We start from the raw sequence: 22,662 nt of genomic DNA, 5'->3' as shown, positions 1-22,662 counted from the left end.
CCATCAGGGTGTGGGCGTCTCCGGGGCAAGACTTTGTTGATATCTGTTTGAAACCTACTGTATTTTTTTTTTAACTTCTTTTTTTTTGTGGCCCACACGGATCCTTGGGTTCACACTGGGGGGGGGGGGGGGACGGGGACGAGAGCCTCGGGCTTCTGTGAAGCGGGCGGCAGAGGGCAGCCGGGCGCCGAGTCACAGGTGGGGCGCGCGCTCAGTGCGGGCGAGTGGGTGTGTGCGGGGTGCGCGCGGCGGGGCGGGAGCGCGGACCGGGAGGAGCCGCGAGCGCAGCGGAGGAGGAGGGCGCGGAGGTGGTGGTGGCTGCGTCCCCGCGGGGCCGAGCTGCGCCCGACGCCAGGAGCGGAGGCCGCTCGGAGCTGCCGGGGACCGGGACCCGCCGTGGGGCTCAGGGCGCAGGGAGCCAGAGCTGCGGGGCCGGGTGAGTGGCCGCGGCAGGCAGTGGGAGGAGCGGGAGGGCGGCCGGGCGCAGGGCGGGGGAACAGGTGGCCCGGCCGGGCGCTTTGTGTCCCTTCCCTGCGCTGTCCCCGCGTCGTCCGGAGGCGGAGGCAGGAGCCTGGAGCCTGGAGACCTAAGGCACGGGGCTGGGGCGCGGCAGTGCGGGATGTGGGGGTCCCCTAGCCCAGACTTAACAAAGGGCGCGTGGCCCCAGCCCTCGGGAGGCCTCGAGATCGGGGCCGAGCCCCTGGGACCCCGATTTTCTTGGGGTTCACCGTTTTATTCTTCTCTCCGTGTCTTTCAGAGGTCTGCGGCTTGGTGCATGAGGGGCCCGCAGCGGCGCGGCGGCGGTGGGGATGGTTCGGGCCGCGGAGCCGGAGTGGCCTGGGTTTTGGTGAGGCGTGACAGTCTATCATGACTGTGTTCAGGCAGGAAAACGTGGACGATTACTACGACACCGGCGAGGAACTGGGCAGGTACCAGGAAGCGCTCGTTTTGTGTGTGTGTGTGTGTGTGTGTGTGTGTGTGTGTGTGTTGTGTTGGGGGCTGTGCGGGTTAAACAGATGCTGCTTAAACCAGGCATTCCCCTGGCTGGCCCTTCTCTGAGATGTGCGGATGGTAGAGGAACTAACTGGTGCCTAACCAGCTAAAGCCAAGGACCGGGAACAAACTGCCTGATCCTAGGGGTAGAGAGGCAGCCTAGAGTATAGTTACTGTGCACAGGGTACGTACGGTCAGAACCCCGGATAAGAAGAGGCTTCATTGTGTGCACTACTAGCTCCTGTCAGCCTTCACCCTTCTAAGACAATGAGGCAAACGCGCAGAGTCTAACTGCAGCTGGAGGGACCGCCTATGTGTGATTTAGGCAGAGTACAAGTTAATTAATGGGGCACTTAAAAAATTAATACTCTTCCCTTGTGCTGAATTTCCAGCGCAACACCAGCCAGGACTGGTGGGCAAGCGTGGAACTGCCAGATGTTGGCCTTGGATTTTGAAACTTCTTCCAAACAGGAATTCGATTCCGGGCTTGGTAGTAGTGGCTTCGGTGTCATTTATGGCCGCTGTCTAGATTCAGAGCGAACCAACACGCTGTGGGGGGGATACGATGCTGAGCCGTGTGTGTTAGTGTCTGGGTGCACAAAGAAGATTTCACTGGGAGCCCTTGATGTCTGCTGGGTGTCTCGTTCCATTAGCCCATCGAGTGTATTGATCTCCGCTTTATGTGAGCAGAGATCCCATGTTCATACCTAGATTTAAAATTTGTCTTGTGGAATCTGTTTATTGTCCTTGTGACAGAAGCGAACGGGCTTATAAACAATTACTCACGCGGAGTGTGTATTGAAGTTTGTATTTTTCCGTATGTACCCTGTGGCCTCATAACAAGCTGCTTTTTTTCTTCCTGGAAAGGGAATTTTAAAAAAAAGGGGGTGGGGTGGGGGAAAGACCAACACCCTCTATTACCTAGTAGGATTTTGAAAGCTGTCTAACCAAAACTTTGAAATAATTCAGATAGCCCAGGAAAGAAAGATGGCTAGAGAGTTACGGTACAGGATGTTTATGTGTAAGTTCAGTGTGGCCTTGAGGCATCTTTGGAGCCTTTTCAGAGGAAGACAATACTGTTATCTTAAATCTTAGTAAGTAAATAAAAGGCGGGGTTCTAAAAGCTCCCATTTCATGGATATGGTGGAGACTGGGGTTGAGAGTGTTCAGTTGAAAGACTTAGCTGGAATTCAGCCACTTTTTTTTCTGTGGTTTACAATAAGATGAATGTGTGTGTGTGTGTGTGGGGGGGTGGGAGGTAGAAAATTAAAAGGGTGGGAAAAAAAAAAGGTTTGGATACCATTTCTGTGAGGCTAACAAGTTTTATAAATTATCTTGCAAAAGGGGATGGGCAAAAATTAGGCGAGGTGATTGTTTTATGAATAAAATGTTTTATTCATGAACTTTGTTTCCCTTAAAATCCTTCCATGAATTCAGAGAAAGGGGGAGGGGGTGGGGTGACCCTGTGGTCAGCAAGTGGATTTTTGGATCTTCATGGCACAGTTGTGATGACAGGGATGGTGGTTTGCTCATTTGTCACTGATGTTTCGATCTGATTTCGGAGCTTGTCTACATTTCTCCACAAAAGACTAATTGATGAGTTGTTTATTTAATAATTCATGTGACCTCAGGATTTTAAAGAGTTGCTCTGGAGTATTTGGGAGTTGGGTTTTTTTGGTATTTTTTGTTTTTTTGTTTTTTTTTTTTAAGAAAGAAAATACACATCCCTATCTATTGTGATAGCTGCTCTTGTTTTTGACAAAAGATGAAGCACATGGTTGGGTCTTTCTAAGGATCTCCCATAACCTGTGGTTTTATCTTGTCATCGCTTCTGCCAAAGCAGCTTTGATGTGAGGTGCACAGGCAGAGAAGATGCAACACGCATGATGTCCTGTCTCTGGACGGCCGGGGGCAGAGGGAGGGGCTCACAGGTACAGAAATGGAAATAGGTAGGTGGCCTGAATGCAGGGTGTCTTAGTTAGGGTTTTACTACTGTGAACAGACACCATGACCAAGACAACTCTTAAAAGAACAGCATTTAACTGGGGCTGACTTATGGGTTCAGAGGTTCAGCCCAGTATCATCAAGGCGGGAGCATGGCAGCATCCAGGCAGGCATGGTGCAGGAGGAGCTGAGAGTTCTACATCTTCATCTTGAAGGCTGCTAGTGGAAGACTGACCTTCAGGCAGTTAGGATGAAGGTCTTAAAGCCCATACCCACAGTGACACACCTATTCCAAAAGGGCCACACCCTTCTAGCATTGCCACTCCCTGGGCCAAGCGAATACAAACCATCACACTGATGCTGAGCTGTGACCTGCTAAGAAGAGTTTTAAGTAGACTAGCATTCAGAGTTTAGAACTTTACGTATGAACAAGCCTATGTGTCTGCTGCTTAAGTGCCTATAGAGCCCAGAAGAGGGTATTGGATACTCCCGAGATGGAGTTGTAGGCAGTCATGAGAAACCCGGAGAGAGTGCTGGGCATTGAACCTGTGTCCTCTAGGAGAACTGCAAGCCCTCAGCCATGGAGCCGTTTTGCTAGGCCCATCTAGGCTTCTTTAGTGATCCTTGGATACAGCGGTTCATTACAGAAGTGAACCCAGGAAATTCTTGTCTGGAGGAGAAAAGGTGAGTTTTAGGGAAGTAGATCACACTGTTGTTATTTTACTTGGAAAGACCCAGAGGGTGTGGCTTTTCGAATTTGAGTGCATAAATCTGTCATTGCTCAGGGCTGTAGAACTTCTTCTTCTTCTTCTTCTTCTTTTTTTTTTTTTTGGTCGGGAGTGACAGATAAAGCCAACCACTGGACAGATAAGCTGTGGGGAAACTCAGCTTTGCATTTTGGTGACTTTCTGACCTCCCAGGTTATAACTAATAAGCCAAACCTGTGAAAACCAAGGTCCCAAATGAGCAAAGTCTATCTGTAGGACTGACCAAGTGCCCGAGACAGGCTGATGGCTCCATGGAGTTCTCTTAGGAATTCTCATCTGTCTGAGAATCTCACCAGTTTGAGGAGGGAGCCCTGCTGTGAGAAAAGGGTTCTTCCTGGCGGAGACCTTCTCTGTAGCTGACTGTCTTTCTCTAATTCAGATTACTTTGGCTCCAGGTTAGAGCTCTGACCTCCAAGCAGAAGTGGGGAAGGGGGCAGGGGGCATTTTCTCTAGAAGATTTTGGAGCCCTTCACTGCTAACTCAAGGAGGCTGTCTAGTATTCTTTGCTCTCTCCTGAGGAGCTGAACACGGAGCTCCTTCCACGGCATACAGTGCTCTCCGAGAGGAGTTCTGATGAGAGCACCAGTACTGTTTTGCTTAGGTTTCTTTAATGACACAATGTACCCTGGCATCTTTTCTCAGCTGGGACTTGGGGCAGCTGCTTGCTGGCTTACCCACCACTGGCCCTGGTTAAACTCTTGGCCATCCCTGGGCTTGACCTGTAGGTTTTCTGGTACCTCCTTGTTCACTGCTTTGCTGAGGGACTGGCCCTGTCTTCTGTTTCATAGTCTGATCTGATTTGGTTTTACAGAATCCCACTTCCAGTAGCTGATAACTTTCAAAAGAGGGGTGTGTGTGTGTGTGTGTGTGTGTGTGTGTGTGTGCGCGCACACACACACACACACATGAGTGCGTTCACATGTGCACATGGTGGAGTCCAGAATACCTTTACCTAGTCCTTTAAAGCAGACTCTCTCCCTGAACCTGGGGCTCACACTTCCTTAGGTAGGCTAGCAGCCAAAAAGCCTCAACTATTCCCCTTCCCCTGCTTTTCTCTTCAGAGCTGGAGTGAACTGTAGGATCCTGTGGGATGCCTGCCTTGGATGAGTGTTGGGTTTTGAACTCCCGGGCCCCCTGGATTGTACAGCAAGCATCCAGCAGCCTCGAGGTATCTCTACAGCCGCTCCGTGATTACAGAAGCCAGAGAGATGACTTGTCTGGAGGGTCAGCTCTGGGTTTTATATTACTGTTCATCATGATCCTTGCAGCTCACAGCTTGCTTGGGAGTTTCTTCTGGGTATGCCCTGTGGTCTGGCAACACTGCAGTTCTTTCTCTACAGGCTGGACGTGTGCTGAGGGCACAAGGCCCAATGTACTGGATCTACCCGGACAGCAGAACAGAGTAGACGTAGGGTGTAGATGGTAGTTAACAGCTGCTAATGCCTTGTGCACTGTTTTGGACAAGGTTCTGGGTGAATTTGAGACAGTGGCCCTGGGTTTATGATACATAGTCACTGCCTAATGTTAATTTAATAACCGGTTTTCTGTACTATGGTGGGACCACCCTGCACAGTAATAGCTCATTTTATCTCCCAGGTAGCGACGACCTTAGGCTTTCTCTTCATTAGGCTGCTGAATTAGATGGATGATGCTTAGTAGATGCTCAGCAAATGTGTGGCGACTGACTGAATGGGTCCTTGGAAGCAGTGTAGACATGGGCCTTCAGTAAGTGGGGACCGTGATGAGGACAGGCACTGCGGCTCATGGGACTGAAGCCTTCACATTTGGATTCTCTACCGCCCATCCGAAAGGAGCGTAGCTGCCCAGGTTTCCAGAAGTGAGATCAGTTTTAAGGACAACGAATAAAGTGGAGCGTTAAATATTTCACATTGGCTCGGATGGCGGTTAGAAGCTCATAATTCAGATTTATTGCCTGCCCCATCTGGCATAAAATCCATAGGCGTTTTAATTGAAAGTAAGAAATCGTGAGACGGCAGTGGAAAAGGCAGGCCCGAGACTGGTGGTATTTATTAGGGAGGCCAATTTGGTGATGGAAGGTTTGTATTCTGGCCCTGCTCAGTGTGGCCAGTTAGCAGAGCCTGATGGCCAGTAACAGAGGTTTGGAGCTGGCTTCCAGGGCTCTGTGCACGCGTCTCCACTCTGGGCATGTATCTTATATGTCTTATATTGCATCTAGGAACCGGATGGGTCAGTGTATTGACATGCCCCAGGAAAACCGAGAGAACCGTGATGCTGAGGGGATGTTCAGTACATTTCATTCACTTCATGTTCCTTGCCTCCCAAGACTTGTCATTCCCTGAAGGCATGGACTGTTTCCCTACAGGTCCTGTTGGGGGCCGGGGAGGGGGCGTGACTGGGTCGAGAGACAAAATTCCCTGTGGGATATCTCCTCAGATGGTGTGTTGGGGGCTTGGGGTGCAGACAGACTAAGTCAAAGTCATGTTGACTGACTTGGCATGGAGTCCTTAAATCTGAGTCAGTTGCTGTGTGTAGCCAGCCTGAACATGATGCTGTAGAAATGCATTTCTGATCAGGAGAGAAAGGAAAGCATGTGCCTACAGGAGGCCAGTGGCTTCCCTTGCCATTAGGCAACTTGAGGCCTCAGGGACTGTCACATGGAAGAAGCCTGGTGGTCAGCATCTCCCTTCCTTCTGTTCAGTGTTCCCTAAGACAGCTGGTTAGAATGCGACAAATGATCATCTGAGGACCTGGCCCAGGCTTGACCTATTGTTTATAATGTTTAGGCTGTGGTCAGGTTACAGTTACAGGTCAGGCTATGTGTAGCCTCGGAAGCCCTATGCCTCGTGAGCCTTGTGACGGTACTTCCTTCAGTTAGGCCTCACCCCCTAAAAGTTCTTCAGACTGTGGGGGATGTTTTAGATTCAAACGGTAACGATTTTCGTTTTATAGAGGCCTGCCAAAGCTATAGCTGCCCTGGTCCTTCTGAATGTGAGTGCTTCCTCAGGTCTAAGGATGCTCTGACCATCTTACCTTTTCCTTGTGGCTTGTTTTCTGCAGTTACTCGTGATGCAAGCATCGGAGTCTGTACTGCTTGGTCAAGCCCCCAAGTTAATAGTTTAGTATTCTGGGAACTTGACAAATCTCTTAGGTTATAGTTTAGCTTCTCAGTACTGTCCTGTGGAAGGCTCTGGTCTCCATCCCTTTGGTCCGCCTACTAAATGACCCACCGTTTTTCATTTCATGGTCACTGTAGCTCAGACCTACTGTGTGATCATTCTATTGGGAAGGTGACATCAATGAACTTGCTTTGATTTTTTTTTTCCTGGAATATCTTAGCAGAGAAAAGTGCACCTCCCCTCGGCTTCGATGGGCGTTCCACAGTAGTGTTTTTTTTTTTTTTTTTTTTTTTTTCCAATTTTATTGGATATTCTCTGTATTTACATTTCAAATGTTATACCCCCCACTTCCCTCCCTCTTCCCTCTCAACTTGTTTCTATAAAGGTGTTCCCTCTCCCAATCACTCTCTCCACCTCAGTGCCTTGGCTGGTTGACGATGTTGTTCTTCCCATGAAGTTGCAAACCTTTCAGCACTTTCAGTCCTTTCTCTAGCTCCTTCACTGGGGTCCCTGTGTTCAGTCTGATGTTTAGATGCAAGCATCCTCATCTGTATCTATATGATTTTGGGGGAGCCCCTTGAGAAGACATCCATATCTGTTTCCTGCCAGTAAGCACTTCTTGGCATCAGCAAAAGTGCTTGGGTTTGGTGGCTGCATATGTGGTGGTTCTCCAGGTGAGGCGGTCTCTGTAGATCTTTTCTTCAATCCCTGCTCCTATATTTGACTTTGTATTTCCTCCCCTGTTTTGTTTCCGTACTAAGAAGGACTGAGGCATCCACATTCTGGTCTTCCTTCTTTTTGAGCTTCATAAGTGCTGTGGATGGTAGTAGTGTATTTTTGGATATTCTAAGTGCATTCCTTTAAGTGGGGAGTTAGGAGAGGATGAAGGAAAGGAAGTTAGCATTTGATTTGCCATCCTCACACTAGTATGGTTTAAATAACAATCTAATAGTCACCTCCCCTGACTTTCATCTTTCTTAGGAAAAACAAAAGGTTGGGAGAGGGGCTTGGAGCTGAGTTCCAACCTAGTGAGAGACGGGAGTCTCAGGTATACACTAGACCCTGATGGAGAGAACAACCAGCGTCCTCCTCTGACCTCCACCAAAGCTTAAGCAAGCACACACCCTTGAGTATACCTCATTCCCGCACCACCCTGTTCCCTCAGGCTGTTTGTGTAAGGTGTGAATGAAACAGGTGGATTTTATGTTTAGACATGGGTTTCTTCACTGAGCTAACAGTTTATGTATATGTAGGTCTTTTAAACATCTGAAAAGAGAGAAAAAAAATCAGTGACAAAAAAAAAAAAAAAAAAAAAGAAAGAAAGAAAGAAAGAAAAAAAAATTCCTAAACACTCAGGGTCCAGGTCCTTTTGGAAAGGGTCACAGTCTTTGTATTTCACTTGCAAGAATGAACAGATTTCCATGGTCCCATGGTTTCAAGATTTCTGTTATTTTCCCACTTTAAATTAATCAATTTTTAATTAATAATTTTGGGTAACAGAATGAACTCAATGTCTTGGGCTGTTCCACCAAACCATGCCCTTTTACTTTTGGCTTTTGGGGTATGCGTGTGCACGTGTGTGTATGTTTATGTGGGTGCGGGTGCGTGAATGTGTGCTTTCTTTCGGAGGCCTCAGGTGATTCTTTAGAAACCTCTGACTAGCTGGCTTGGGATCTGTCTCTTCGGTCCTTACCTCCCTGGTACTAGTTTTGTGATTACTAACCGTGTCTGGCTGAGTGCTGGGGACTGAACCTGAGTCCTGGTACTTGAGTAAGTGATGAACACTTACTGACTGAACCATTTATCCAACCCCCCCCCCCACCTCTCTCTCAATTTAACGGAGTCTCACCTTATGTTCCTAGCCAGCCTGGATCTCATTTTGTAGACCAGGATGAACTCAAACTGCATGACTCTGCCTCCTCCCGAGTGCTAGGATTAAAGGCGTGTACCTCAAACCTGGCCTTGTCTTTTTCTCTTTTTTAACATAACTTTGTCCAGCCTGTTTTAGGCATTAGGACAGTCTCCCATGCTTGGCCCGTGGTGCAGGATTTTCCAGTTGCAAAGACTAATCAGTTCCTTTCTGCTGTCCCATTGAGGAGGGCTGGAGTTTCCACAGGAGGCAGGCTTTGTACCATTTAAGTAGAAAAGGAAGAATGAGCTTTCTCGAGCTTTGCTGGGGAGAATCGATCAGGGTTGATGCCCGCTCAGTTCTGATGCCATCCTCCCTTGAGACGGTCTGCTTTGCATTGGCTCCTCTGTACAATGCATCCCTCACTCCCACCCCCACCCTGTACAGCTCCTCCCTCCCCCATGTTCAGTTCATCCCTACCCCCTGTATAGCTCCTCTCTTCTCCCCGTTCTGCTTTCCCCTCCCCCATGTTCAGCTCTCCCCTCCCCCATGTCCAGCTCACCCCTCCCCCGTGTATAGTTCACCCTCCTCCGTATACAGCTCATCCCTCCTTTCTTCTGCGGTTTGCAGGGAGTAGCAGAGTGCATGTGTTTCTGGAGGAGGGTTGAAGGGAGTAAAAGCTGTTGTAGAGCTACAGGTGCAGAAGGTGTGTGAACCCTATAGAGGAAAGACTTAAGAGTGACAGCTAAAGTTATAGATGAATACACCTGCAGTGGCACAGATGCCACCCTAGGAGTCCGTGAGCCTACAGGTACAACTCTGATTGGACCTCACTGGTGTGTTCAGGAATCCCAACTATTTGGTGATGGATAAGATGCTCAGTGTGCTAATTTGGATTTTTCACTCGAGGAAAGCTTTGTTGATGAGTTCATCGAATATCCCAAAGTCTAAAACACTTGTGACATCTGGTACATTTCCAGCCTCAAGTGTCACAGAGAGGGGACACTCAACTTGTAATTATCGATCCAGCTATCAGATGGCAATCAGCCTGCCAGAGGGTTCCTCTGTCCACCTGGGATGGGGTGACTCACTTGCTAAAGTGTTCATTGTGTAATCCTGAGTCAGGATCCCTAACACTCAGGTTGGAGCTGAGACAGCAGGTGTCTGACTCTAATTCCAGCCCTGGGGAGTTGGAGACAGCAAGATCCCCGGGGCTTGATGGCCAGTTTGTTGAGCAGAACCAGTGAACCTTGGGTTTAGTGAGAGATCCTGTCTCAAACAGCAGAGAAGGAGAAGTTGAGGAATAAACCCATTGTTAGTGTCAAATTTCAGGTGTCCACATGCAGGCACACCTGTACACACACAGATAGACATGTATACACATGCAGGCACACCTGTACACACACAGATAGACATGTATACACATGCAGGCACACCTGTACACACACAGATAGACATGTATACACATGCAGGCACACATGTACACATAGATAGACATTTATACACAGGCGGGCACACCTGTTCACACAGATAGGTAGACACCACATTTGCAAGCATTGCACACACACACACACACACACACACACACACACACACATATACACCCTGTTTATAAAGCATTGCTTCTCTGAGTGTCTACAATTAGTTGTGCAAGGCAGCCAGATGTGTTAGAAACTCCTAGCTCTGTGGTTCTTGCGTTTTCAGATAACCAGTGGGGTGGGTTCGGTTGCCCTCCAGCTGGTGGAGGAGTTCTGTCCTGGATCTGCCTCTTGCCGTCCATGGGCTCAGCAGTTCTGGTTGGAGTCATTGTACAGCTCATCATAACATGACACGGGGATGTGGTTCAGGGCTTCTGCCCTGTTTTCTGTTCCTGTAACAGAATGAGGTGAGCTGAGTTGCATAGAAACAGAAGCTTATCTGGCTCCCAGTTTTGGAGGACAGAATCCGAGGACATAGTACCCATGTCTTCTGAGTCCCTTGTCACATGTGGAGAAGGGTAAAAGGGCAAGGAGAGCAAGCCAGAGAAAGCTAAGAGTAGGTAACAGCCCACCCTGGGGATAGCTAATCTACTCCTAGGCTACTGATATTAGTGCACTCATAACCTGTCTCAAGACATGCCTCACCCCACTGTTCTGTGCACTGGGAATCAAGTGTCAGCAAGTTTTGGGGGAGACTGCATCTCTGACTTTTCAGTGTATTAGTATCACGCAGACAACACTACTTCCGTTTCCTCACTTATGAAATGAGAGTTGTCTCTACGCCTTCCCAAGGCTGCTGTAGCAATACCGTGTAAGGTGACTGGCAGAGTAGTAGGAACTCCAGTGACTGTTTAATAAGACGGAGAGCAAGAATGGGCTCCAGGCTAGCAAGAGAGACCAGACCCTGTCTCAGAGAGGAGGAGGGGAAGGGAGAGGGAGAGGGAGGGATTGACTAACTGTGAACTGGTTTTGGATCTGTATTTCTAGGTCCTCTGTCTTCTTCCTTCCTCATTTGCATACTCAGGTTCTGGTCTCAGTTCCTGGTGGCTGTGGCTGGTGTTTCCCCTCATACTTGTCTGATCCCAACTTCTCTCCTTCCTGCCCCTTTGGCTCAGCCTCCTGGGTGGGTCCCTTCTGGTGTCAGTCTCTTGTATCTGAGCCATTTTTTTTTCTACATGAGTCTGTCCCCGCTGTGCTGTCTCCTCCCGTTCCCTGGGCTGGGCTGGACTCCGTTGGTCTTCCTGAGTGCTTTTGTAGTGAACTGGTGGTTCTGGAGTGTCTGTTAACACCCTGCTGGGCATTTGGAAGCTAGCTGCTGGAGGGAGGGCTTAAGGAAGATGGCCTGCATATCCCACAGGAGGAAAAGGGAGTCACTTCAGGGCCAGGAGTCTCTCTTTAAAAAAAAAAAAAAAAAAAAAAAAGAACAGCTACAGAGGGAAACAAAGTGAAGGGGAGGGGGAGGGGTGGAGAGAAGGGAGAGAAAGGGGGTGGAGAGGGAGGAGGAGAGGGGGGAGGGGAAGAGAGAGAAAAATTCTGCTGTCTTCAGCCAGGAACCATCTGCTTGTTAAGATGGGTTCCTGGACCTGCTTTGTGGGGTGGTCACCCAGAGACTGTTTGTCAGCACGTAAATTTATGTTTTAATGTGGCTGGGTTTTTTTTTTTCCCTTTGTTTTTGAGACAGTTTTTTTTGTATAGCCCTGGCTGTCCTGAACTGCCCTCTCTAGACCAGGCTGGGCTCAAACTCACAGAGATCCGCCTGCCTCTGTCTCTCAAGTCCTGGGATTAAAAGTGTGTGCCATCAACTGTCTGGCTTAATGTGTCATTTTTAACTTCTCTAAAGTAGCTCTATGTTTCATAGTTTACATTTTAATCTTAAAAGCCAGCTGAAGTGGCCAGACACAGTGCTAGGGGTCTGATGAAGAGAGACCGGATGGATTTGCTTTACGGATCTTTATGCTGAGGGGAGTCTGAGATGAGTGCCTGCTACAGAAAGCAAGACCCAGGGCAGACCGGAGGCTTCATTCATTCCTGACACGCAGCAGTTGGAGATGTGAAAGCGGGTGCTTGGCCAACTCAGATCCGCCTCTGCCAAGGAAGGTCCATTAGGTTGGTGGTTGAAAGGCTGAATTGTTCAGATCTGCCTAATGGCCAGGCTCTGTCAGCTGCTGGCTAGTGCCCACCGCTGCTGCTGAGTGGCTGTTGCTGTAAGGGGTTTGAGGAGGCATATGGCTTGCTTAAGGGCACATGGCTCCTTTAAGGAGTCATTCTTATTTGGGAGCCCATTGCATTCATGTCTTTAGTTTTTAATAGCTATGCAATGCAGGGCAAGAGAGATGGCCCACTGGTTCAGAGCACTGGCTGCCTTTTCGAGGATCTGGATTCAGCTCCCAGCACCCACTTGGTGGCTCACAACCAGGGGTTCGTGACACCCTATTCTGGCTTCTGTGGGCACCAAACACACACCTGACAAACAGGGGTACAGGCAGGCAAAACGCTGAGATAAAAACAAATAAATACAATTTTTAAAAGTGAGATAAAAATGAAAACATTCTTTTAGAGTCCGGCCAAGTCATTCTGTTTTGAAGAATTTGGGTTTTTTTTTCCCCTCGTTTTTTCCTTCATCTGTCCAGCATCCTGTGAGAGGTAGACAGGAACACATATACATATACAGTGTATATGCGTGTGTGTGTGTGTGTGTGTGTGTGTGTGTGTGTGTGTACAGGTCCTTTGCAAGAAACTGGAGTCAAGATGCAAAGGAAGGGTACAGGGCACAAGAGCCTGAGGTTTACTGGGGTCTGCCGCTAGACCAGCAGTTGGAGGTAGATTAGAAGAACACACTTCAGAGGTGAGAAAACCAGACCTCCGGAAAAGACCCAGGCTGGGTTTATGCAGCTCAGCTATAAAACCTTTATCTAGCACCCAGAAGCCCGGCACTGTGAAATCAAACAGCAGAACAAAACCAAAGAGATGATCTATCCCGGAGTCTGACAGGGTAGAAGTTAACTATTGTTACCCAGTGTCTAGATGTTTGTTGGTGAGGAGGGTAGCTCTTCATCCAATTGGTTGGCTCTGCCTTGGCTGGAGTGATGGTGGCATTACTGGGCCTTGGCTTCCTCGTTTCCTTCAAGCCCAGACTTCCCTTCCTCAGACCTCAGTGTGGTCAGCCTAACCCTCTGCTGGGCGACGCCTCCTGTGCATTGTCCATACCTCTACCCGAAGCGGACCATTGAACCACCTCAACTCCAACTGTGACACAAAGAAATCCCTGCTGCCCTAAGTCAGCTATGGAAGCAGAATTCTTTCCCTATCCAATGAGAATCACTCAGCCACAGAATCAAAACACACTTGACTTGACTGACAGGTACAGGAGCTGAGGCCCAGGAGGTCTTGTGTCCAAAAGGCAAAAAGACAGTCTCTGAATTTCTGGCAGACTGAGCTAAAAGAAGGTTTTGAACTTGGAGGTCCAGGGCTGGGACAGTTTCCTCTGGTTTGTTCCGGCCGCTCCTGAGATTGCTTGTCTCCTTTGTCACTGCTGGGCTGGGAGTGGGATGGAAATTAGGGCTCTCAGTGCAGAAATGGACGTTCTTTCCCACACCTTTCTGAGGGTGGGAGAGGTTTCACAGCACAGGCCTGCAGATGGGTAGGATTCCTAGCCATGAGGCAGGATGTGTGACCCCCCCAGAACCCCTCAGAGGAAAAGTCAGTCCCCAGGTGAGTGAGCTTGGTACCAGGAGGCTTGCTATTTAGAGGATCCCGGACAATGTCTCTGTAGGGTTCCTGTCAGTCATGGTTTCTGCGGGCATTCCAGCCTGAGCTGCCGCTGGTTTCCAATTCTGCATCCTCGCCTCCTAGCCTTTTGTTTGTACTAAACGGGAACCTGGAATGATTTTACCTGAAAGGGAGGTAGAGAAGGAGATTCAACTGCGAATGGATGTTGGCTCAGTTTACCTTCCAGACTGGAGAGGGGTGGAGATGAGGGGCTGTTAGGCCAGAGGCTGGCATTTGTTTTTCCCATTAGGAGGATGAGATTGAGTCCAAGTAGCACGCTGGACAGTGACCTGGCTCAGCACGCAGATCAAAGAGGAACCTATTTGTGGCTTAAAGTGCAAATAATCCCAAATAGAGGATGTGGGTGTTATTTGTATTGGTGGTTGTGTGTGTGTGTGTGTGTGTGTCACTTTGGGGCTCAATCTCTTTCATCCAAGTTCTACTGGATAAGAAAATTCTTTTACAAAGACAGTGATAACACCTAGATCTTAAAGACACTGGAAGCATTTGAATCTTTAAGCTTTATTTTCATTATTTTGAATCATGCCTCTGTGTGGCCCCTGTGCTTGGGTAGCTGTATGCATTGAGATGTCCATCCCCTGGAACTGGAGTTACGGGAAACTGTGAAACGCCCAGTATGAGTTTGGGGACCAAACCTGGGTCCTCAGTGTGGTGAGAAGCCCTGATCCTAAGGCGTCTCCCACGTTAAGTCTTTGAGACGAGGCGAGGAGGGGGGATCCGGATAAATAAACTGCTGTATTAAAAAATGATTAAAAGAAAGCAAACTCTTAGGCATCCTTTAAGCATGATAGGGCTTAAGAAATAAGTAAAACCCTTGCTTTAGGCTGGAGGCGGCCTCTTTTGGATCGGTGTCTGTTGTCCTCGGCCCTCCAGTCTGCGCAATAGGCAGGTGTCTGCCCAGCTATCCATATAGAGGACTGAGACCATAGGCCTCGAACTGGCCTGGAATGGTCTCAGTGTTTGGCTCTGCGATTCGAAGGAAGGGTAGGTTCATGGTTCTGCCAGGTGAACCACACCCCCACCGTGGGACAGACACAAACACGAAGATGGAGAATTAAGTTAGAGAAAGCCAACGACTGCCCTGCGCAGCGGCTGGAGGCCTGACAGCTCACTGGGTGAGAACTGGGCTGTCCTCTGGTAGTTCACAAACGTCTGGGGTGGGTGGGGGTGTGTGGAAGGCGGAATCAGAGCTGGGATTGCACTGGTGAGGGGTCAGCTCCGAGGGCACTGTGGGAAACATCGCATCGACATGTGTCAGTGTGAGTCAAGTGAGGCCGGCACCACCGTCTCAAGAGTAATGGGTAGCTAGCTACCAGGAACTCCTCTTTACAAGTATCAGACGAGTCAGCTCTCTTGGGGGATCTTCTGTTTCAGGCTTGGCAAACTTTACCTGTGAAGATAAATATTTTTAAGAGTTCGGGGCCACCTGGCTTCCGTTTCAACACTGGTTGGAGTTCAGAAGGGGCACAGAGAGCCTGTGTCTGGACGCCTGTGTCTGTTCTCCGATAAGACAAGCAAGGGCGAGTTCAGCCTGTGTGCCGTAATTAGCCGGCTCACCCTCTGTTTCACTGACACGTTAAACCAAGACTCTAAGAGGTGATGTAATTCGGTTTGCCAGAGTGAGTGAGTGTCTGAGCAAAGATAAAGAATTGCACCCTATTACCCACCCTGATGATCCTTCTACCTTGCTGCTAATAACTAGCCGCACCTGAACCTGTTTCTTCCGGGATGGCTACCCTCTGCCCTTTACAGAGGTGGTACCTTAGCTCCTCATGGCTTCAGGCCCTCACCTCTGAGTTGAATTCCCCAGGACAGCAAAGGCACTACGTGGGACAGTTTAGGTTCTCACGCATCTCCAATCTCTTCCCCCTTGAAGGGGAAGGGCCGTGGACGAACTGGGCTCTTGCTGCTGGGTATATTGGTGTCTCCACTGCCTGAACTGGCTCCAGAGTCTGCCCTTGGGCTTGTGTGGAAACTGATTGAGGTTTCTGGCCCCACTTTCTTCTCTACCTTCCCCGGGTTCCAGCCAGAGGCCAAGTGTGGCCAGCTCTTACTGAATGCTGCCACCCTCCGGGCACAGGGTGGGCTCCCTGCACGTGCAGGTGTGCCTCTGGAGTCTGAGCCCCTCATCAAGGCTGGCCTGTTGGCCCAGGCTCTCCTTGTCCAACTCGAGGTCTCTCAAAGTGGGGCTTATTGGTCTGATTTTATGACTGCTTTTAACCTCCTTACTAGATGTGGTCTTGTTGCTGTTCAGGCTGACTCCCAGTTTTTAGTCAAAACCGGATAACTCTTTGCTTTCGGCTCTTCCAGCAAGTGGGATGGGGTAACCATGGGGAGCACCCCACCCCAGCCTCATTATTTCCTCAGCTTCTCTGCACAGGGGAGCATTCAACTCAGGGGTGGGGGGAGTGGGAGGTGGGGAGGATTTTGAGCTGTGCTTCCTGCTGGCTGACCCCTGGGGTCCAGCACTGGTTTCGAATCTACTGAGGAAACTGTAGAAGTGAATTGGAGAAGGTTGGAAGGAGGCAAGGACCTGAAGTACTGGGGTCAATGTGGAAGACAGCTAAAGGGAGAGGGGGAGAGGGGCTGCTGTGGGGAACTGACTCTATCCCCGTGGTACAAAAGTTTGGGGTGGTGAGATGCACACAGAACCCTCTGGCAACCTGGAGAGTTGATGACACGTCTGCTGAGCTAGGGCCACCAGCACATGCCACTTTGGGGAAGAGATACCATCATCTGTCTCTGTCCTGAGCCCACCTCTTGTTTGCACCCCTCCCCCAGCGGGACATAACAGGAAGTCTCCTAGGGGACAGGGTGGCGCCCTGTGCAGGGAAGAGGGAACATCTGACAGATGGGTGGGCAGAAGGGAGAATAACCAGGAAAGGGCGTCCACCAGTGATAACAAGGAAAAGATGACTGGCTTGCTCTGTTGTCCTTCTCTTGGTTGGGCCGGGTGCTGGGTGTCTGTCCTACCAACATCCTGAGCTGCCCCATGCTTCTGGTATACAGAGTTTCCATTTCACGTTCTTCACAAAGTCATTCCTGAGCATCAAAGTAGTGCCTTCCCCGGGCCGAGTGCACTGCCACGAGGCTCCAACTCTCACACGCCTCTCTTCTTGTGCCAGGGTATGTTTGCACACGAGTATGTGTGCACAATACTGGACTCACCAGGGCTGGAACATGAGCGCTGGTAGAACCCTGTATGCCAGGTTGGGACACCCAGCCTCTGTAAGCCAATTGAATAAGCCAGTTACAGTGAACAGAAAATGGAGAACTCTTCGTTACATTGGTTTTGGGAAGAGAAATGAAGAGATCCTGTGACCCTCCTGCCCCCAGTCTTGCTGTGGGGAGGGCCGACCTGAGGTTTAAGTTGAGCAGAAAACCAGAGTGGGTTGAGTTGTGGTCTCTTGGCTTATGGTCACTGTCTAATGACAGTCTCCTTTCCAGATAGTCTGACAGGCTGTAAATACTGTTGAGGGAGACAATAAGACCCCACTGGCTCCAGTCTTTCCCCATATGAGGTTCCTGGGGAAAATTCCAATTCTTGGGGTCCATTGTCTCAATAGTCTGATAGCCCAGGAGGACACACGTGTCTCTTTAGGACGTCTCAGTTCCTGTCAGGATGGTGATAGTACCCGGAGTCAGAGGTCATTTATTTCTAGTCTCTTGCAAAGAGAAGGTACTTCAGAAGTCGAGTATTGACGGCAGCTGCTCACGGGGATACATACCTTCAGGTTTCAAAGTTGAAGCCGGGAACATGGCGGTAAGCCTTGTGTGTTCCCAGAGCTCACAGCTGTTAGCTAGGCCCACAGTTCTGACAAACCACACTGCTTTTAATGATGTCCGAAGCCGAGGTATCCAAAAGGAAGATCTGAGGGTTGAGTTGATTTCTTCCTGGTAAGTTTTAATTGATTCTAGTACGTGCGGGGAGGTGTATGCACAGGAGGAGGGGAGCGGAGGGGGGTTGAAAGTGTAGGATGCAGGTGTGGACTGATGGGGCTCTCTGGGACACGCCCCAAGATGCATTGAAGAGAAGAGCTTCTTAGCAGGACACTGAGCGAGCTGGGAAAATCTGGTGCTCAGGGTTTGGGAGGCTTGCCCGCAGGACAAGGTGTGAATTAGCCTTGCAGGCACCCAGGGAGGTGGGAAGGAAGTGTCAGTTGTGAGCTGCAGAAGGACCTGGGAAGAGGGACAGGGACAGCAGGGGACATAGCAGTCCTTATGTTCCCCCCTGCCTCCCCCCAGCTCTTCTCATCTCTTCCTGTGATGATGAAGGGGTGGAAGACAGGAAGACACAGCTGCTTGAAGGCCAGGGCTGGGAGAAGGCCTTTATAGATAAACTTTGGGGGGTGTGTAGCAGGAGGGGAGAATTCTGGTAGTAATTTCGGCTTATTTGGTTTCTCTTTTTGACCCTTGATGCTGCTGGTGATTTTGTGCTTAATATATGGGGGAAACAGACATCAAAGAAGTTAGGTGGGAGAGAGTAGAGTTTGAAATAATGGGCCCCACATCTAAAGAAAAAAAAAATCCCAAATTTCCCATAATCCCAGTTAACTTGTTGAGCAAGTAAAAGCCATGTAAATATTTCAAAATCGTTCCCTTCTCTCAAATAGGCTGCTTGAAATCCTTATACTTGTAAGCATTCCTGGTAAGAAGTGTCATACCTGCATATGCAAGCATGCATGCATTTATGTAGATTTGTACATGTAGCTGTACATATAGACGCATATATGTATACTCAATGTGTGTGACATACACTAGAGTTACAAATATGTACATGTCTTAGTTAGGGTTTTACTGCTGTGAACAGACACCACGACCAAGGAAAGTCTTATAAGGACAACATTTAGTTGGGGCTGGCTTGCAGGTTCAGAGATTTAGTTAAGTATCATCAAGACAAGAACATGGTGGCATCCAGGCAGGCACGGTGCAGGAGGAGCTGAGAGTTATCCATCTTCATCTGAAGCCTGGTAACAGAATGCTGACTTCCAGGCAGCTAGGATGAGGGTCTTAAAGCCCACACCCACTCCAAAAGGCCACACCTTCTAATAATGCCACTCCCTGGGTGGAGAATATACAAACCATCACAGTACATCACATAATGGTTATGTTTTTCTTTTTTAGTGGCTGACCCATGGCTGACCACTGTTTGACAAAACCTGCTAACTCTTCCCCTAACAGTTTTTGCCGTCCTGTCTGCGAACTGAGCACTGTTGGATAGATTGTACCTCATACATGTTTGTTCACCATGTGTGTAACTGGTGTCCATGGAGGTCGGAAGAGGGCACTGGATCCCCTGGAACCACCCTGGAGTTACAGATGGTTGTGAGCTACCATATGGACGCTGGGAATTGAACCCTGGTCCTGTGCAAGAACAGACAGTTCTTCTTAATCACTGAGCCATCTCTGCAGCTCCAAGGTGTACCTTATATATAGTAGCATTCACGCTTTCTACTGTACAGTTCTGAGTTTTTATGAAAACCATAGAACCGTGTAACATACTCCCCGTCCTGTCCATGCCCTGCGGAGCTTCCATCCCCCTCTTCCTTGCAAATAATTGTCAGTTTTCTGTTCTGGCAGTTTTGGCCTTTCTCAGAAAGATCTAGAAATTGTAGAGTCATAGTATGTGCGCTTTCTCGGTGTGGCCAGCATAAGGCGTGTAGACTCGTGTGTTCTGTTGCCTGTATTCATAGTTTACCCCCTTGCTTATTGCTCAGTAGTAAGTACTCTATTGTGCCCACATTAATACATTTACAGCTGCGGGACAAGTGGGTTTCTATATTGTATTACACTGATCAGTTATCTATGATCATGCCCAACAGATTTCACTATTTTAACATTTATTGTGCTATAATTATGCTAGTTCCCTTTTTAGTTATTTAAGTCTTATGCTATGCTTGACTTATCAAATCATCTTAGATGTAAAAGAAAACTGTAGTATGTGCAGAATTAATGCTGGTGCTCCATGATTTGCCTGTGGCCCAAGGCCTCCACTGGGGTCTGTGTCTTGTCTGCTGTGAGTAAGCAGGGATTACTGTGTTGGTGTTTGGATTCCTGCTACCTGTGGGTGGGATGTCTTCTAGATAACTGCCATTAACTAAATGTGTTTGGTATCTCTTTTGAGGGCAAAGGTTTTTGAGTACTCTGTGGTGTTTGTAATTTTGCAGCGTGTACCCTTTATGGTGATGTTGGTTGTAGGCATAAAAGTTTTGGCAACCTACTTTTGATAAGGATTCAACCTCTCCTCTAGCCCACCACCCGGCAGAGGGAAGTGGAAGGGAAAAGTTATTAGGATGTGGGGAAAGTGGACCTGTTCAGCAATTGTTCTTTGGGGGTGAGCTCAGTCTTCCTTGGTAAGCAGTTCAGTTTTGTAGTAAATGTCAAATGCAGCTCAGCAGATGCAGTCCTTTTGGCGACACCAGGCAGGAACCAGCAGCTGTGGTTCAAACCTGAAGGACCCGCAAGGTTCGCCAACCAGTCCGAGGTGAGGCTGCAGAAGTGGCAAGCTGCCACAGGAACCTCAAAAGCAGTTCAGGGGCGAGCTTCTCTCCATGGTGATATTCCCTCAAGTTGAGCTCAACGACACTGTGCAAGGCAAACCTCACATGCACGTCATCAGTGAAGATCAGCAAGATGGAGCAAACCAAACCAATGCTCTGTGTCTCCCACTGTCGCAAGAAGTTTGTTATCTTCTGAATCCAGGTCCTTAAGGAGGGTGATCTGCTGAAAGATGCCTTCAGCCTTTAAAAGACACTGGAGTGGGTGCACATTTAGAACTGACTTCCATTATTAACAAATATCTCAAGACAGCAACCTCATATTTTTCTTGGAGACTTTCCAAGCACCAAGCTGCTTTTTTGAACTGATACGGGCTGGATTATTGGTACTTCCCTGGGGTGATTCTTCACAGCTCTCTCTTTTCTTACAAGTGACATCTTAAACACTTACACATTGAAGCACATCAAGCCTGGAGAAAATCCTAGGCTGGGAAGTGATCTTACGGCACAGGTCTTGTTTGGTGCTAGTCCTTTACCAGCCAGAATTCGGAAATATCTGATTTTCCTTTGAGCTTCAGTCTGCTGACCTGGAAATGGAAAATGACGTTTCAGAGACATTCCCATTGCACATGTGTCTCCAATCCCACAATATTTCCGGCAGCTGTGCGTAGATGGAGTGTGGTCCACTCAGTTCAGTGCTAAACTAATAACACTAAGTAGGGTAGTTAAGGCCAGCTGACTGGACACTTGTCTCTATTTGGCCCGAGAAAAAAGATTGTTGTTACACCGAACACACTGATACCTTTTTTATTAGGAGCCATGTTTTTCTGGAATGTTTTTCTCCTCAAGAATCACATACTTAGCAATGGTCTTCTTCAAAGTTTGTTTAGCAATCTCTTTTTAATTTAATTTTAATTTTATTTTATATGAGTACACTTCAGACACACCAGAAGAGGGCATCAGATCCCATCATGGAGACCAAGTTTAACCGTCTCTTACTCAGTGAAGCTAAGACTGACTACTCCATCTAAAGTACTTCTTGGGGGCTGCTGAGATGGCTCAGTGGTTAAGAACACTGACTGCTTGTCCAGAGGTCCTGAGTTCAATTCCCAGCAACTACCTGGTGGCTTACAACCATCTGTAATGGGATCTGATGCCCTCTTCTAGTGTGACTGAGGACAGTGACAGTATTATTCACATACATGAAATAAATAAATCTTTTTAAAAATTGTTGAGATGGAAGCTCCTGCCCTTATAGACTGTCATTTAAGTGCTGGGTGGATGAGTGTTGTAGCATCCACATGTGAAGACATGCTTACAGCAACAAAGAGATCTACTTTTTAAAACCCCACCTTGCTTGGGAATCGTGACATCTGGGGAGAATCTAATGAGTCCATCTGTGTTACTGGAGTTGTGGTGGGCAGCCTTTTGAAGAGGATGTGCCCAGGAGATCTTTCTGTGGTAGGTGGGAACAAGCCTCCTGGGAAGACCCTACAGGGTCCTTTGAAGGTCAGTCTCTCTGGAACAAAGGTAGCCTGGAGGGGCCAGAGTGGTGACTTCTCCATATTTAAGCAAGACTGACTCCCCTTCAAAAGAGGTTTTTAAGTAATTTCCTTCCCTGGGGAACGGAGCAGCTGTGAGCCAAACATTAGCATCGGGCCTTTTAAAAATAGAGGCTGATGCATTTCAGAACTGCTTACCCTCTGAACAGTTGAGTGGAACCCTGGATATATCTTAAAGTATTTCTCTAATCCTCTGGGGAGTAGGGGGGGTGCGGAGAGGGAGATGAGGAGGAGGAGAAAGAGGAAGAGGAGGGGGAGGAGGAAGATGAAGAGAGGGAAGATGAAGAGGGGGAGAAAGATGAGGAGGAGGAGAAGGATGGAGAATAGCTTTGTACAAAATGTTCCTAAGGAACAAGGTCTGTTGCTACTATTATGTAGTGTGGTGGGCTGAGTGCTGTCATTTTTATTGCTGTGTGTGTGCGCGCGCGTGCATGTGCGAGTGCGAGTGTGTGTGTGTGTGTGTGTGTATGAGAGAGAGAGAGAGAGAGAGAGAGAGCATGCGCATGCCTGCACACACACACACACACACACACACACACACACAGGCATGCAGTTGTGGGAGTGGCCCTCTATTTGCCAGTAGCTGGCTAGGGTTGTTGCTGTAGCCCTCAGCCACTGGTCTTGTCATTCAGAGTAGACATGATACTTGAAAACTAGCCTGGATCTTTTCTTTGAGCTTTTCCTG

General features: G+C 48.6%; 1 protein-coding gene across 2 annotated transcripts in view; it reads left to right on the top strand.

The window, feature by feature from the left end:
• The first annotated feature begins 327 nt into the window (after window positions 1–327).
• DAPK1 (death associated protein kinase 1) overlaps window positions 328–22,662 on the top strand; it is a 146,571-nt gene continuing 124,236 nt past the window's right edge. Inside the window, exons 1-2 of one of the 2 annotated variants that reach the window (XM_080942326.1) lie at window positions 328–436; window positions 758–929. In XM_080942326.1, the coding sequence (XP_080798452.1) occupies window positions 868–929 (62 nt within the window). In that variant the 5' untranslated portion in view covers window positions 328–436; window positions 758–867. Of the gene's footprint in view, window positions 437–757; window positions 930–22,662 lie in introns of those variants that run through there. The other variant, XM_080942327.1, reaches the window with a different exon arrangement.

Source organism: Micromys minutus (assembly GCF_963924665.1).
Source record: "Micromys minutus genome assembly, chromosome: 1".
NCBI lineage: Eukaryota > Metazoa > Chordata > Mammalia > Rodentia > Muridae > Micromys > Micromys minutus.
Note: the sequence above shows the minus strand (reverse complement) of the source record. Positions and strands in the feature narration are given on the sequence as shown.